This window comes from Lichenostomus cassidix, chromosome 3, assembly GCF_008360975.1.
Source record: "Lichenostomus cassidix isolate B80296 chromosome 3, HeHo_3.0, whole genome shotgun sequence".
NCBI lineage: Eukaryota > Metazoa > Chordata > Aves > Passeriformes > Meliphagidae > Lichenostomus > Lichenostomus cassidix.
This window is the reverse complement of record NC_139483.1, coordinates 56,140,348-56,158,714: the sequence shown is the minus strand read 5'-3', so window position 1 is coordinate 56,158,714 and position 18,367 is coordinate 56,140,348. Positions and strand designations below refer to the sequence as shown.

Below are 18,367 nucleotides of genomic sequence, written 5' to 3'. Positions count from 1 at the left end.
AAGTAAAATTGAAAAGAAACTTATTTTGTATTCTATTACATGTAACTTGTGGTGTTGCCTATCAAAAAATACTTCCTGAAATATAAAAACTGCAGTCCCTTGGAGTTGTGGATGCCCAACACTGAAGTAGCAACCTTCACTTTTGGGTTTAGTAATATTTTTCCTTCTACTTTAACTTACCCTCCCTGAATCAGAGGAAATGGAGCTCTTAAGCAGGATTTATGCTTATTTGTTTTCTAAAAATATGTAGTACAGGTAAATTTTATTTATATTCATATAGAGGCAATTCCTATGGATTACAGTTAAATAGAATTTAATTCTTTCTCTAACTCTCAAAGTCAAGTACCTTATGCCCTCATGAGTCTATTCATGTCTTTAAAAAAAGATATTTGACTACAGATAAAAGACAAAGAACGAAAATTATGCAAGGAAGGAAAACAATGTAATTTACTTCTCATGGTTCCTCCCACAACAGAAACTCAGCAATGGCTAGTTACTCAGAGTTACTTATATCAAATTAGCCTGCTGTTCAACAAGTGGAAAGCTGTAAGAAAATATGTTTAGAATACCATGAATACTTTTCAAAATCAGCTATTAACACATTTGTGCAATGCAAAGTCTTATCAACCAAGTAAAAACAACCAGTTGCTGCATAAACTACTGAATTTCTGTATTATCCAGTGAGCCTCATAATGTCAAATTGCATCTTGACCAGAAATTAAAAATCTAAAAAATTCAAATCTTGTAACTGCTTGAAGAACTTACGTAGCATTTTCCTAACATTTACATTCAAGGTAAAATAGTATCACCAACATCCTGTGCAATATGCTGGAAAAAATAAGTCAGCTTGATATTTCAGGTCTTTATCATGACCAAAATAGCCACTACTTTCTCTATGACATTTGCACTTTCAGCCAGTACTGAATATTAATTTTGATAATGTATTACCAGAAAATTCCATTAAAAACTAAACAATTCATTCATTATTAAGCCAGAAAAATGCAGGACCATTGGCAGACACTATATCAGGAAACCATTACATAAAATTTTTTATCTGGTCTCAAATCAAGAGAGTAAGGGAAAAAGTTCACAGCAAACACACTTCTTTACTGTATATTCAGAAATAGAAGATCATGTCTTTAAAATACACCCCCAAGTTTGCTTTCCATTGTGTAGTTCAGAAAATAGACTGGTCAGATATTTCATGAAAATATGTGTGTGGTGAAACCAAATTATCACCTGAGAGTTTTCCCACATGCACTTTTGAGTTTTCAGACAATTTATGAGCAAACTACTTCAAGACAGAGTTTTTCAACACATCAGTGATTAGAACATGTATGAATAAGTAAGCCTCTTTCTAATCAGTATCCAATTGCAAAGGGTATTAAAATAACTTTGGTAATAAAATCTGAATATACTTCCTTGTAAATAACATATGACAAAGCACTTGAGACTAATATTGGTATCATCTGCTGCAAAGGAAAATATACTGAAATTTTAAGTCCAGCATTAAAGCAACACATTGCAAATCCAGCTGGGCACAGATTTCAGTGATACCACTTTTTCAGTTTCCTTTACCTACAAGGTCTGCAAAGTTTTCTAGAATGCAACAGCAACTTTTTACAGTACTGGATTTTTAGAATTTTTGGGACTTAGATAGGAGATATACAAAAAAATAAGCATGGAAACTGCAACAAACAGAATTAGGAGGAAATATTCCCTTTCATTTACACAGCGGTACCTGTTATGAGGAGAGGTAAAAGAAGGCAAATCAAGTAGTTTCATAGAGAGGGGCTGTGCCCAGCTTCGGGCACATGGACCACATTTCTAAAACTTTAGATTATCCTGGAGAGAACGGAATTTTCTCCAAAGTTCAATCAGCAACACAAAATGCTGCAGCTGGGATTAGAAGACAGTCACTGTCTCAGTGGCAAGCCAGAAAGTAGAAGTAAGTCCTATCCAGTGAATTTGTGTCTTATTTGTATAGGAATTTTGCAAGCAAGACTATTTGCACAGCAAGGCTAAAACTGTAAACAAAAATATTAATGAAAATTAAATTCTTAATGAATAAAGAAATACAGTTTGACTAAATATTTTTTACAGTATCATGAAATACAATTTGATTAAGTACTTGATACAATACCATACTGGCCTTTTTCACATCATCACATATCAACACAGGCGGTGTGTGACATGCCACACTTTTAACAGTGCCAAACTGTTAAATACTGCAGTACTTTAACACGTAAGCTTAATTATATGACCCATCCTCTCTGGTTTGACTACCAGTTGCAGCTAAAATCACTACTGACTATGCTCATACAGCATCTCCAATAACCCAAAACCCAGACAAAAAAATAAGAAGGTGATTAAGGTCTAAATATTCAAGGACAGGAAATTCTTCTCCATAGGCTATTCTGAAAGGAACCACCCATTTCTATGCCTTATGCACTGTGAATGATATCTGAGTTTCTTTAAAACTAACTTCATCGCCAACTGCTACAAACATTTGTTTCTTAAAAAGGACCAAACAACTGAAAAACATAGAAAATTGTCTAGCAACACTCTTTAAGTTTGGAAGTCTCAAAGCATATGTCTTAATAGCCTTGTTCAGTAAACCTTCCTAGATGGTTTTTGCACAAGCTTATGTGCCAATTATTAACTCAAGAACTGGTGATACAGACAATCCTGGACACACCCTGTTCTCTTTGAATGATTCCTGGAACTTACTCTGAAAATTATTTGTTTTGGTAAGAAAAGCTGATTTGCAGGAAGAGCCTTAATTCAAACCACAGTTTTAATTGCCGAAGATCCTTTACATCTGTGAGTAGCAAAAAAAAAGATGGAAGTTTCCTTTATGCTCTGTATCAGAAGGAAGATGATTTTCCAATAAAGTACTGTTATCAAGGTACACATGATGTGGTATATTATAGATGTTCATTAGGTGGGCACTACATTCCAAATTTTGCAAATAACAATAGAACAATTTTATTTCTTCTCCTCTTGTTGCTGTTTTTTATGCAGAAGCAGCCAAATCTGAAGCAAATATAATTGGGCAGAACATACACTAGATTGAACTGCTGGACACAAAAGGTGAAAAGTTACCATTAATTAATCAATATATATATATATTCAGAACTTGTATTTTGAACTGTTTTGAAAATAAAAAATTCCAAGAGCATGCTTAGAGTCCTTATATGAGATAAATACCAACTAGGTTTTAGCTAGGACCTGGCTCACAAGACAAGTTCTTCAACTAGCAACATGCATAACTCTGTTACAATGTTCTCCTGAACAAGTAGTAGAGATGACACACCTCATGGATACCTGCTCTGAATTGAGAGTCATAAAAAAAACCAAAACCAACCCTATCCTTTAAGGACCATCCTTTTTTATTAGAGAGGTGAACTCTGCTTAAATGTAACCACTATAAATGAAAACTCAAACCTGCAAGGAGTAGGAAAATGAAATCTGTTTAGGGTCTTCACCTGAAAATACAACACCTCACAAAGTGAATATCATGCTCTACAGGTGCATTTTCTGCTATTCGGCAGCTTGTCAAACCAAAAGATGCTCAACTGATATTTTGAAGGAAGCCCCAATTTTCTGTATTTTATTATTTGGCATAGTAGCTTCAGCAGTCTGCAACTTTTGACCAGCAGGCTCTGAAAGGATTCCAGAATGACCTCTATCAACATATGCCACTGCAACACCCTTCAGCTAATCTGTAAAAAACGCCAATCAATGAGGCACCAGAAGCAAGCACAGATAGACAGCTGGAGGAGAGATTGATAGGATAGGAAAAGGGGATGTTATATCTAGAATCTTATAGGGATGCAGTGTGCTGGAATCAATCTTTAGATGAGATAGAGAGTGTCAAACACTATCTGTTACACAGTCGAGTAAGAGCCTTCTGCAAAGGGACTGTCCAGCAAGCTAGAACAAAGCCTGGGGTCAGGTCAGCAGGGAAGACTCTAAAGAGTTTTTTTGAGTTTGCCTGTTTGTCACTTGAATCTTATTTCTTGGCCTAAGGAAGCAAAAACTGAAGAAACTGAGTCTTAACTGTGAGAGGAAAACATGGGAAAGGAACCTCTGCAGTCTCTTCCTTCACTGTGTGCTGTAAGAGCCACCATCCTGTATCATTAGCTTCTACAGCACCAACATGGTCAGTATCAAACTACAATGATCCAACTGCATTGGTACCACAGCCTGTTGCAGACACATGTAGTAGACCACATATACCCCAAGTTAATTTTAAAGGTGTTATATTAATAGAATGGATCATGTCAGGGAAGTTTGCTCTCACTGAAATTGGTGCTTCAGCAACGAGAGTAACAAGCTGCATATGAATCAATGGAAGTTTAGTTGCTTCACACATAAAAATCTACCAACAAAATTAGCAAAGGCTTTTTATAACAGTGGAAAAAGTACACATGTGTACCCAAATGGGATTGGATAATGTAAGATTTCTTTATTTGTTAATTTACTTGGGTTTTGCTAACTTGTCAAAACCAGAGATGAAGTCAAAGTACTTTGGTCTCCACCTGGGAGATGGAGGTTTCTCCCTCCTGTGCCCCATGGCTGCTACTGGGTTTTTTGCATAGTCCTCCCAGCTCCTCTGGAAATGACAGGGACAGAAGGATTGGAGCAATACAAGGAGGGCCCAATTTTCTCATTTTATTCACTCATGCTTATTGTTGTGCAGACAGCATCCTTGCTGTCCTGAGCTTTCTGCTGGACAAGAGAACTGATACTCTACTGTACAGTCCTTGGCAGAAGGGCTGTTTTCACCTCTGTGACCAGCTGAAATTTAATTTAAGCATGTTGTCTCACGGCTCAATAGCCCAAAATTACAGACAAGCTCAAAGTGAAAACAGTTAATAGGACCGCTCTACTTAGGAATTAATGAGATTCAGTTGTTTTAGGATCCACATAACTGAGAAAGTAAGGGCACACTTAGGCCAAATCACTTTTGGCAGAGACTTTCCACAGTACTACGTCACACCCTGATTTTGCAATCTATAGCCACTGCTGCCAAACAGAGAGTAATGCTTCATTTAATCCACACCCTTGTATAATTTGGCTGAGAGTACTTCCTTTAGCCTGAAGGCTCAGCAGTAATTACCCTAACATACACCAATTTCAAGTAAATATAAATGCTGTTCTTTAGATAAAGTTTTTGGAATCTTCAAAGATTGCTGTTATTGTGCTCTGTATTTAGTGTAATTTTTAGAGAAATATTTTAATTAACTTACCTAGAAGAAACATGAAAAAGAACATATAATAAAGGAACGTGTATCTTTGATCTCAGGATAAACAATTCTAGCACGTTTAACTAAAAAATACAAACTCTTCTGACATTTATAACATCTTATCAATCAGACAGAAGAAACTGGATAAGCAAACTTTTAGAACAGAACAACTAGATTGTCATTAATGTTAATGGTTATGTCTCTGTGTCTTTACTATTCTGTTGGAACATTTTTGTGGTTAGATGAATCTATTTATACAACTTATGTTTTCAAATTAAAATAGTATTTTTACTATTCATTTTATAAATGTAAACACCCAGCTATTTTACCTTAAAATAAGGTCTTGTATTTGTGCTTTGAGCCAGAACTCTGACATTGTCCAATGAAGTGGGCAGCATAGGAGGGTCACAGAGCTCTGAGGAAGGTCCTTCCCTTCAGAATGGCCTGAGCTGCCTGTAAGCCATGATGAAGGCATACGTGTGTCCTGATATTCTTAATTTTTATTTATTGCCAACGTCAGCTGTAAGCTAGAACACCCTGAGCCTCTGTAATCTATTTTCCCTGAAGAAACTGAGTCACAGCTACTTCAAAATGTAAGTGGTACAGCAGAGCAGCTTATGAAAAAACCAGGTATAAAAAAATAACATTAAAATCCTGTGATAGATGTTCCCTTTGTTTTAAAAGAAAACTAACTTTGAGAAAAATATTTGTAAGCTTTATTTTTGAGTTCTTCCATTACATTATAAGCAAATAATAACAAAAAAAGATTATTTTCTGTCTCCCTTCTCTGTTACACATTTCCCTTAAGTCAAAGTGAGAGATACGAATATCTTAAAATGAATGATCATTTTTCCCAGGGGAGTTCCCATTTAAGTAAACAGACATACATAAAAAGCACTTTAGACTTAATGCTCTTCTGCTTATGGTAAAAATATTTTTAGAAAACATCAGTGTAGTTATGTCAACTGGCTCTTGCTGAGAGCTGATCTGTGGGGTTGAGCTGGTGATTTCTTTCTACTTAGTTCTCTTACCATCTTTTGAAAAATGAAGAGAAAATCTACTAACTGGATCTAAAATGAAATCCATTATTATAAATTCTCAGTGACTACGCAGTGCTCTTTAGTTAAAACAAAGGCTTGTAATGAATGTAAAGATATGTTTATCTTTGGTTAATAGGAGGAAAAAAACCCACAACAGAATAATATACTCAAAAACCAAGGGACTACAATAAGTCAAGTTTACTCACATAAAAAGTGCTACTGTTCTTCATTATTGTTATCCACACCAAGTAGTGGTGGGGATGTTTAAGTAATTCAGTTTCCAAAAGAAAGAAAACCTACATACTTGACCCAGCCACAGAGTTAGAAGAAATCACATCCTACAAGTTACAGAAAATGTGAGAATTCTGCAAAGTTGCAGTAAGATACTTTTCATAATAACAGAAAACAACTCATATTTCTTCGTTTAGAAATGCAAAAGAAAATACTAGGCAAGATTTTTAAATTTTTGGTATCAGTGTCCCATTAGAATAATTAAATGAAAAGGTCACATTTGAAAAAAAAATCCATCCCCATAAAAATATCAGAACAGTTCTCTTGAAAATTTTTTAAAGTTTCGATTTCTGAAAAATATGTCAGGCAGAATTAGTTCTTCAGAAATGTGACAGGGCAGGAAGACAGCAAACTGCATAAAACCAGAAAAATAACTGAGAAGTGAGAGAAAAGTATTAGGCACATATTTCTTTCATCTTAATGCACATTCCCCTTTTTTAAACACATGACATAATCTACCAGCAGCAGATTGTAGCTTGCAGGAAGCTAACCACTCTGCAAGCATTTATTCTCATGTATCATTTCCTATGTTGGCAGAACCTCTACAGGACATACTAATAGTTCTGCACTTCTATCCAGTTTCAGACTTAAAGACAACGGGTAGCAGAGTACTAATCAATGATATTTCCCCCACTGGAGTACCTGATCAACTGAGGCCATTAGGAGTATCCCTTAGTGAACAGAAAACTAGCATTTCTTCCTCTGCAGTAGTAAGAATAAATGGAAAAGATAAACAGATCAGGCAACCAGTGAAAAGACTTCTACAACCATTTTGCACAGGCCTCATAACATCACTTCATTGTTTGCTCAATCAGTGACACAAAAAAACCCCAGCAGACTCACCACTACTAATGAAATCGAGAAACTGTCTCTGTGAAATCATTATACATTACCTGCTTCCCTTTCATAAGTTTCTTCATAAATGAAGTAAAATTAGTTTCCTATCATTACCTATTCCTCCTAGCAGCTTGTATTACACTCAAACCACTTTCAACTAATAGTGTGGGTACTGAACTACTTTTAGGCATGTATTTGGTACTCTTCACTATAATATGCTCCCACCCCAGTTTTACGAAGATGGGGGGATAAAAAGAAAAATATCAATGCAACTGAAGATACTATGGCAAATTGCTACACAATTTCCACAGTTCTGATCTGTGCAGCCCTGCAGGCTTAATTGCTTTCACCATCACAGCGAATCTAAATGAAGCTGCTGGGTGAGCTAATGAGGCAGCACACATTACAGTTTAATGGGGAACACATATACCCAGATTCTTTCAAAATAAAACTGGGTTCTTTTCTTACGTTTATATTCTTGGAAAGAAGTCTTTTACACACACTCAAGATATTTCTCTTAAAAAATGAATAGGAAGATATTTCACTCTTACATTAAAATTTGATACAGTATTTGCAGTACTATCCTAGGTATAAAAAAAGTATGTATTCAGTGATCTGTGTGCCAATCAATTTGCCTGCATGGTCTGGATCCCAGTAAAGATTTCTCCAATGGGCACTCCCACTGGTATTCCCTCTAAACAAAAATGGTCCCCCCCAGGTCAAAATTACATATTTTCAACACAGCAGTGTGGGGAAGACAGCAATGCTGCTGCCTGTACCACATGGTTTGTTTTAGACATCATCTGTCCTTCAATCAGTTCTTTCAAACAGATACTACAAATAGTATTTAATGTTATACTTGGACTACATGGTATACATACATGCACCCTTCAATTAACATATACTCTGTCACCTTTTTTAGTAACTCTTTGGAATATTTTGTTAATGATTATTCTCAACTTAGAAAAAACAAGTTATTCTAATAATGAAATTGAATTCAATTGTTCATTTGATACAGTTTCAATTATAGTTTGTATTTGTCTTTTTCCCCCAGGAGTTTCTCAGTAAGAGATGAAAAGAATAATGCTACACTGAACAAGCTTTCTGCAGACATTCTTCCTTGAGTGGCACAAAATTATGTGAAAGGCATGACAAATGCCCACAAAAAAAGCCCAAACAAAACCATCCAACTCCTCCAGGACTGTGGCAGTATTGAAGACAGATGTTACAGAGTTGGGGAGAAAGTATGAAATAGCGAAAAAAAATCCCAAAAACCAACGATACAACGTACATATGAGGCTGCAACTTTTGACACGTTTCTGCAGTATCTCTCCACAACATGAATTTTGCTATTTGATGTACCTCCTTTTCCTGATTTTAAATCTCCCCCAGAATAAAAACAGTATTTTAAGAACATTTAATTGTTGCAAAAATATTTCTGATATCTGTGTAAAAGTCTATTTCACTGTTTGCTTGAGACTGAAAGAAGCAGTTTTAAATAGTATATCAAATGTAACAGAGGAATTAAACATGAAGTCAGTTTTTTTAATATCTTTAGAGAGTAATAGAGTGCTTTGAAGCTTATATTTTATATAGGTGGAAAACACCTTTTACTGTCAGTTGTGTTAATGGAGAGAAAATTTCTAATTGTTCTCAACCCTGCCAAAGTGTTGTGTTTTTTGTTTTTGAGATTTTCTTTAAAGATACAAGAACCATCACGTTTCTAGCACATACGTAATTAATTTTTAAGAGCAAGTTTAATTAACTGGTTTTATTGAAGTCCAAATTTCAGTGAACAGATCTGTGTAGTATTTATAGTCGAGCTTCAATCTCCCACATAATTAACAATTAGGGTCACTGTTAATTACAATGACTTGAAACCCAAACTTATTTTAGAAAGCACGTCCTGAACATAGTGGTAGTTACTGAAGAGTCACTGTGGAATAAAGCCCAAAGATGCCGGATATTTCTTTCATGGCATGCCACAGACCTGCAAAACAGTGTCTCATAGGAAGGTGATTTCACTGTCCAAAGATGCTCACAGTCTTAAGGAGGAAAGGCAAAAAAAACCAGCAGGGATTTTAATGTCTGACAGAGAATGAGCAATTGAAATCTGGAGGTTTTGCTATTTCCCTATTTGTCTTAAAAATAACAACTAGGAAATGGGTCACTCTGGAAAAAGTTATAAAGAGGAGAAGGAAGAGAATGTTTAAGACAAAGTCCTGGATCATGCTACAGTGCAGTGCAGAACAGCACTACAGGCCAAGTGTGATAAAACCAGCACTAAGCATGAGCATAAACACAGTTATATAGCACAGGCGAGGTAAAACCTCAATTCTGACTATCAAAGACAGATCTTAAACAAATTTTATTACCAGGGAAGGAAAAAAAAAAAGGAACGAAGGAAGGAAAAAAAAATAGGAAAGAAGGAAGGAAAAAAAATAAAAGGAAAGAAGGACACAAAAAAAAAAAAACCCAAGGAAAGAACAAAGAAAAAAAGTTCAGCAACCTTAAATATTAAATATTACATACTTTTAGGGACAGATTCCTTAGAGTATTAAACACCCATAAGACTTTGTGAATTTAAATTACAAATGTAAAACTCAAAGGGGTGACTTTCTCCAAAGACAAACTTCTAGCAAATTTTTCAAATTATTGAAACAGCTATCAGCACAGCTGCAGCTTTACTGAGGCAGACACAAAAATTATCCTGATACGGTAAAATGAGTTATGCTCTCGATGAAAAATTTCAGCTAATACGCTATCATGATGGACAGTAAGAAAATCTAAGTTCCATGCCTTTCTCTCAAATTTAAAACAATCTTTGTGAGAGGAAGGCACACAACACATATTTTCTTTAATTAATTTTGTTAAATCCGATGAGATGTCTCTAATGAAATGCTTTATACATAACACATAAAAACAAGTTGATCCATGTCTTGTATCTGTTTTGTGGTACCTATTCTGTAATTACTATTTGACAAAATTCATTACATTTTTCTAGTAATTCTAATCATGCTCTTGATAAAAGTTTATCTCTGGCTCAGCTCTCCACAGCATCAATGGGAAAGCAGTAGATGTTGTTAGCCTTGAATTTGGCAAGCCTTTCAACACTGTCCCCCATAATGTTCTCATAGACAAACAGCTCAAGCATTCACTGTGTAAACTGGGCAGCAGACTGGAAGTTGGCTGAGCTGTAGAGATCAGAGGTTCATAACCACTCAGATGAAATCAAACTGGAGATCAGTCACCAGTGGTGCACTCCAGAGATCAGTACTGGAGTCCACACTTCAACTTCTCCATTAATGACCTGGCTGATAGGACTGAGCATACCCTCAGCAAATCTCCAGATGATAAAAATCTGTGAGGAGGGGCTGGTACACCTGAGGGACATGTTGCCATTCAAAGGCACCTTGATGAGCCACAAAAATAGGTCAGTAAGAACCTCTTAAAGTTCAACAAAGAAAAATGCCAAGTCCTGAACTCATGCACCAATGCAGACTGAAATATATAAAATATCATTTAAAGATAATAAAAAATCCTTTACTGTTAGAACACTCAAACATTGCAGTAGGTTGTCCAGAGGTGTTTTGGAGTCTCCATCCTTGGAGATATTCAAAATCCAAATGGACACAGTCCTGAGCTTGAGGCAAATTTGCTTTGAGCAGGAGGGTTGGGCACCAATATCAATGATATCATGGTCTTGTCTTTACTCAGCTCATATAAAGAATATTCTACCATTGAGAAAGATACTGAAGCTCTCATAGATGATTAAACAATTAATTACTTAATTTAGAGCAAACTGGCTAGAAACACAGGCAGTCTTGCCTAGCATCCATAAGCTAACTGATCTTGAGGGAAGTGGGGAAGGTAAATAGACGAATAAGATTGGGGCTTCATGAAAGCCTGTAAACCTGTGAAAGTATGCATTGAGGAAAAGCCAAAACATATGATATGTCAGGGTATACAAAATCCATTTGTCAAAATGAAGAGACACATTTAAAATCCGTAGGAGTGAATATTACTTTTATTTAAAGTGCTGCGAATAATTCTGCAAATACATCTGGATATGAAAAGATTTAAAAGTCAGGAAAGATCTGCTGTATTACTGCTACTGCCCATATATCACAAAGATGTACGCAAAATTTTTCCACTGTTTCCTACCTCAGGCAAGACCTAGACAATTAAACTGTCTTTTAAAAAGAAGGGGTTGCATATATTCTGTATATAGTATGTCCATACTATAAGACACCAGCTACTACTTTACCAAATTATGAGAGCATGCACATACACAAGTTACATGGTTAAATATATGGCTAACGGAGGTTTACACATGGAAGTGGGAATTCTGCATTTTGATTTATGAAGCACTGAATGCACAGCAAACGGTGACAGAACTGAATTGTCAACATGACCCTCAGGAACACGTAACCATTTGTTGGACAAAAATGAAGGCTCTCTAGTACAGGCAATTGTTAACAATGCAACATCCCAAATAACTTAACAACAAAAAACAAATATATTGTGTATATAAAATCCACAGAGAAAATAAAGCTGTCCTGTCCTTCCAGCACAATCCATAAATTAATAGATGTGTTTCAGTACAGATTTTCTGTCATTCAAAAGCAAAATTTAACTGGCAGTTAGGCGCTATTAACATAAGCACCTTTCTTCACCGTTTATAACCAACGGGGAATGAAAAAAATAAGACAAGTAAAACATTTTATGTTTCACTGAAAACAACTCTACCACAGTTGAACAACTTGGAGGCTACCAAAATGACAGAGACGTAATTCACAATTTTAAAATATTTTCTTACAGAAAAGTGTATTTCAATTGTGGAACACTAGTATTTTTATGGTTTTCTCCCCCTAAAAATCTTGAGGTTCTCATGGCTTCTTCTTTACTATATTTCCTTTTTTACTACGCTTCCTTTGTATAAATAATATGCTATACCTGTGAATCATCTTGGAAGTATCAGTCAGTTTTGGAAATGAAAACATTGGGATTGTACATAAAGAGCTGTAACATAAATTTATGTCTGCTCATGCTATTTAGGAAGTCTTCATCAACACTTTTATCTGTGCTTCTCCATAAAGTAAAATTCAAGAAAATGGAATTCCTTGGCTTGAGCAACACTAGGAACAGCCATGTAGAACAACTTAGAATATATGTTAATGTTCTTTAAAGGGTTAGTCCACTTATTTTAAATATTCACAATATGTAAGCACATGTGTTCTACTGCCTCTGTAAGATTTACACACTGTGGAAGTAACATTCATCTGTTGAGCAACACACAAATGTTATTTTGGCTCTAAGATCTACTGTTATGGGAGAAAATAGAAATACAGAAGTTAATTGGTGTTTGGCCATTTGCATTGTGAATTAGTGATTAAGAGTGATTCTGAGACTAGTGGTCAATCTTTGAGCCCGTGCTAAGGACTATTTCCCCAGCTGCTAAGAAAAAGTAATAATGCCTTCATTTGCAAAAAAAAAATTGTCTGCCTTCAGGAGATAATTCTATATAATTATAGAGATTATTCCTATCTTTACTATCTACATTTTAGATCTCTATTACCTGTTTTTATTTCATTATATATTCCATCCTCCCTCTGGAATTCCTTTTACTCTTCTCAAGGATACAAAACAAAAACACTTCGAAAATAAGGTTCCAATTTTCTGTCTTATTTTACAGGTGCCCAGAAAAAAAGGGCATAAAATTATAAATTTTATTATTAAATACTGTGATTAGCAGTGAAACAGATATTATGAGCAAAGTAAGCATCACAAATGTGCATAATTGCATCACTTAACTTTTACTCGCCATCTTTCAATGTAAAATATTTTTACAAAAAAACCCCAAAAAAATCTAAAAACAGATTAACACAACTGCAAATAGATTACCAAGCACTATGGTTCTTATATTTGTACACGTGCTTTTAAATTCCATTCTTTTTTGAGTGTCCATCTTTAAGATATTAAAGAAAGCATTCAAATATTATCAAAATATTAAATCAAGAAAAGCTGGCAATCTCATCTTCTTCTAGGAACTTTCCGCACTAATAAGTAAGTGCACAGCTTAAAGAAAGAAAAAGCACTACAAAGGAACATGCATCATTATTGGCCTGTATTACACTGCACTTTATAAACAATATCACATACAACAAAAATGGGTTACTCCCTGAAAGAGCTGCACAGCAAAATTTAAAAAGGCAGAAAAAAAAAATCCTCATAGAAGTTATTACTCATCCCCTACAAAGAGTAAAGAAATAAAGAAACTTACCACTTTCAGTAGTGAAAGAACACAGAGGATTCAGTGGAGTACTCAGAGCGCCTGACAGACTTAGCTTGGAGTGTGGTGACAGAGATGATGGTGCAGGAAGCAAGAGATTTGAGCTCGCCTGTAATAGGAAGACAAATCAGAAAGTGAAGTGTAATTTCCTGGGTCACTTACTGATGCAATAGCCAGAAGAGAAATATTTGCGTACTCTAAACAACTATTAAATTCCAGGAAAAACATTAAAACTCAAGTTGATGATGACTAACAACTTCAATTTTTTTTTTTTTTTTTTTTTTTTAGTATTTGGAGATACAGACTTGAAAAATTATTGGCACAGCTATAAACTGAACTGAGTGTTTATTTATGGACACTAAGTCTCAAGGAGTGTAAACCATGAAACAGAATTGTTTGAACCAGAAATGTGTATAAAGACATTTACATATGGTCATAAACTTATAAATGTAAAATACTTTCTCATTTTTGAGTCCTCAAACTACACCACATCCATGAAGAGACACTCATCATTATGAAAAAACAAACTTAAACCAGTCCTAGCACAAAAGTGATTTCTGCAAATCAATAAAGCACAGTCTCACCAAAATCCCAGGCACTTCTTACATGCAAATTACACATAAAATAACTCCAGTCCTAATTTCTATAGCAACAAAGTAGTTAAAATTTGTTTTCCTATAGAGTTTCTTGATATACATACAATTATTACAAACCAAAAGCCATTCCCAAATGTTACTCTTGACTTATTATCCAACACAGTCTATAAAAAAAAATTAATGATCTTAGGTTTTTACTTGTTCCAATTGAGAATTCTACTGTTTGTTAAATACATTTTCACTGCCTCAACACAGCCAAAAGGGTGGAAAAATAGGCCTTAAATAAAATATTTGTAACTTCCTTCAAGCAAAATAGAATTACATGATAAAATTCTTGAGAGTTATTTACATTAAGACAACATAACTATTGACTCTTTCAAAAGTCAAGCTTTTTCGTCATATAGAATAAATGCGTATGGTCACTTAATCCAACAAAAAGCTCACAACCAGTGGAGCATTTCCTTTGGCCTCAGTAATTTTCAGATCAGAACCTTAAACTTCAGTTGTGGGCCAGTGATACTTTGCAAATTTTTAAACTACTGGTTTGTAAATTCTGTTTAAAGAAAGGAGACAGTTGAACCAGAGTGAATCAGCGATTATCTCAGAAATTATATATTTTCTATAACTATTATTTCTGTAATTCAATAAATATTATTCAATTCAATAATGAATAATATCTGGGTATTGGAATGCAGGTAATACAGCAGTAAAATGTGTGTTGAATTACTTGACTGAGCCAGAGGTTATCTGCCACCATCTCCTCTGCACCACTACACTAGACCTTCATCTTAACATATCTGTTTTTTGTACAAGAATAAGGATTTAATTCTACTGAGGCAAGTTTATAGTAAAAACTCTCTTTGACTATCAAGTAACTCTTGCAAAGGCACGCAATTGTAATGACTATACTCCAAAGCTGGTAGAAAGAAAAGCAAGATAGAAAATCAGGTTAATCATTGAACATTATTAAAAATGAGTATTAAACCTTCTAGATTTTACTACAGTGTGCAAATTTAAATGAATGCTAGTAAACAGTAACTGTGAAATGTTATCAGAATGAAGACCTGTTTTTCTGAACAACTGCAACAACAAAATCAATCTGCTTTTCTTACATTTACATATGCAAGCAAGTAAGCTTCATTAATACAAAGTTTTCTCTGGTACTAAAAAAATGGTAGAAAGCCATTAGCTTACGTGTTTACTCAAACACAGAAAAAAAATCATTGTTCTGCAAATATTCATGTTCTTTAATCCACTGTAAGCTCTAGGGAGAGCCTTTCTCCCTATATAAATGAGAAGATCTCCCCTCTGCGTGAATTTCTTGCAGAGTGCATACTACACCATTAGACAAACATATGTTTTGCAGTCAAATATTGTAAAGGAAGTCTCTCTCAAATTTGCTATCAAAAATTAGGTTTCAGGTAATACCAGGAAATGAAGACAGATTGAATATACTGGCCTTTGGAAATCAACAGGGCAGAGCAAACAATTGAAAACTAGCACCTAACAGATGCCCCCCAGTTCATCCTGAAAGGAAAAATTATGAAGATAAGCCTGTCTTGATTCTGGTCCTTGAATGAATTACAGAAGAGATATGGTGTTCTATGTAAATTATTCCTATACAATATTTAATTCACTTCTCTTTGTTTTCCTGCTGTACAATGCAAACACTCTCACCACATGCACCAAACAGCATGCTTTGAAATCAAATGCAACAGACACACATAGGAGAAGACTGAATGTGAGGTCCTGAAGATTTAAGAAAATCACCTGTTCTAAAATGCAGCATAAATTCTCTTAGAATACTTCCTTCTTCTCCAAGGCCTTAAAAAATAAGATTTAAAAAAATTTAATAAAAAGGATATTAAAAATTAAGTTTTAAATCTAAGCAGTCTTCCAGGAAGTGATTCATTCCACCCCCTGATGACAGTGAAGCTGAATTCAGGTGAGCTAAAAAGACTGCCCATCTGAAGTAGAGACAAAACCAGAGTTTTAATGACCTTTCTACCACTAGCTCGCAAGCATTATTTAAATTTCTAACAAGCCCCAAGAGGAAAAAAAGGCACAACATTGTAACAGAAATGGGAACCACTCAGCTAATAAGTGAGGACTAGAGATTCAAGCACAGCTGTTTCCAGGTAAAGTACACTATCCTATGAAAAATAATTAATTCTCCTACAACAGGCAGACATAAAACGACTCACAGAACAGAATGAAGCAATCTCTTTTTTTTTGAAATGCATGCTGTGGGAAGGCATTGCTAAATCCCTTTACAACAACGAGCAAAGTTGGCTAAGATAGTCAACCATCAATTTGCTTATTTTTCACAACAGGCTCCACTTGCTTCATGCACAAACCACAGCTTTATCAAAGATCAGAGTTTATTACTATTGTGAATTGAGTAAAACTAAGAGTTTTCATCACAAAAAATATACCTACATAATTTTTGTCAAGTTTAAACAAAGATGATTTGCATTTTTTTTTGTGTTAGGGCAGCTCTATCCAAATTATGCAAATACACTTTTTTCAGTGACAGTAGTTTTCACATTAAAAGTGAATTGCATGAGACAAAAAATAGAAAACTCAAAGACTCGAAAAAGTGACAATAGCAATTTCATGACCTTTGCAATCAATATAATCAACATTTGCATATATACTTGCAAGCTAAATCAAGTTGGTCAGCTCTATATTACTTTTTAATCTCCTAGTTTAGGTTTTTCTTCTGAAACTTTATGTCTCTAGGACACTGCTTTTGAAGACAATTTAAAAGCATTAAGACATTATTCTTCAAAATTTAAAAGCTGAATCTGAAATTTGAAAAAAAACCCAAAACACAAACTCTGATATTTTTGTCAATGTTAGAAGAAAATACATAGGCAATAATGCTTAAAGTAGGACTACAGCACTAGAGCTTTTAAATTTGCAATGTAAGTTAGAATCATGTTTACATCTATGTTAAAGTACAATCATTTCTATGACAGCAGCATTCCAATGAAAGCTGGGATTCTACTGTGGTAGGTGTCCTGCAATCACTCAGAGATAATCTGTTCTGCTCTCACATAGGTCTAGACTAAGTAGAAAAACCAAGCACACCTACACTGAAGTTATCCCCACACACAGGCAAAACTGAATCCAAAGCAAGTATGTTCCCCTGATGCTTCCTACACTCCTCTTACTCTGATTACCCAGAACAGGAACTCATCTACATAGCAATATGTTGCACTCCTTGTAACGGGTGCTTGCTCAACTGTTTCTCCCCATATAAGCCCAGAAATGACCAGAGCACACAGATGAAAATTGACACAAAAAGGGGCTTGATCCTACAGTTTAGTCATTGTCTACCGATGCTATTTCTCATCACAAAGTAATTATGTATATTCAGTTCCTTAGTTCTGCCAGAGTTCTGGCATTTCAATTACATGTTACTTCAAAAGCTTTCTTCCTTTTTTCTTTTCTTATCTTTAAAAATAAGGAGAAATTGAGATTACTGTAAACATTTGGAATAGTAAGCTTCTTTCATTTTTCCACATGGAACACAAAATTCTTTGCACAAGACACAAAACACTTAAATAAAGGCTCAGTTATACATAGGACTCAGCCATTAAACACAAAGAGACTGACCTTTCCTGGATTGGATAAAACTGGCATTTCACTTTAAGAACATGCCTAGATAAACATATCCTAGCAGAAATGGGCAATCTCACCACCAATAACAGTAAAAATTAGGTTTGTCTTGTTTAGTAAGAGCCAAGCAGGTTCCTATGTAAACTGTGACCCCGTGTTATGATTAATGCTATCAAAAAAACATATGACAAGGGGGGAAAAAATCCATTACTTCAGTAGTTAATTTTAAATTGTCTTCTTTTTTGTGCAAATGAAAAACGGATGCAACCTGTTCCACACAAAAAATACACCCAAAGATACTTGTCCTATGGTTTTTTTCTCTATTTCAAAAAAGAAAACACCAGAAATTCTTCTAACTCACATTTTGTCAAATACATATACAAACTTATTCCTTTGTACCTGCTGGTAAAAGACATTAGGACTTTATGACTCTAG

The 18,367-nt window shown here is 34.9% G+C and overlaps 1 protein-coding gene across 1 annotated transcript in view; it reads right to left on the bottom strand.

Annotated features, from left to right (window-relative positions):
• AHI1 (Abelson helper integration site 1) overlaps positions 1 to 18,367 on the bottom strand; it is an 81,912-nt gene that overhangs the window by 31,939 nt on the left and 31,606 nt on the right. The window contains exon 19 of the mRNA XM_085055887.1: positions 13,704 to 13,821. Coding sequence (XP_084912013.1) covers positions 13,704 to 13,821 — 118 coding nt within the window. The remainder of the gene's footprint in view (positions 1 to 13,703; positions 13,822 to 18,367) is intronic.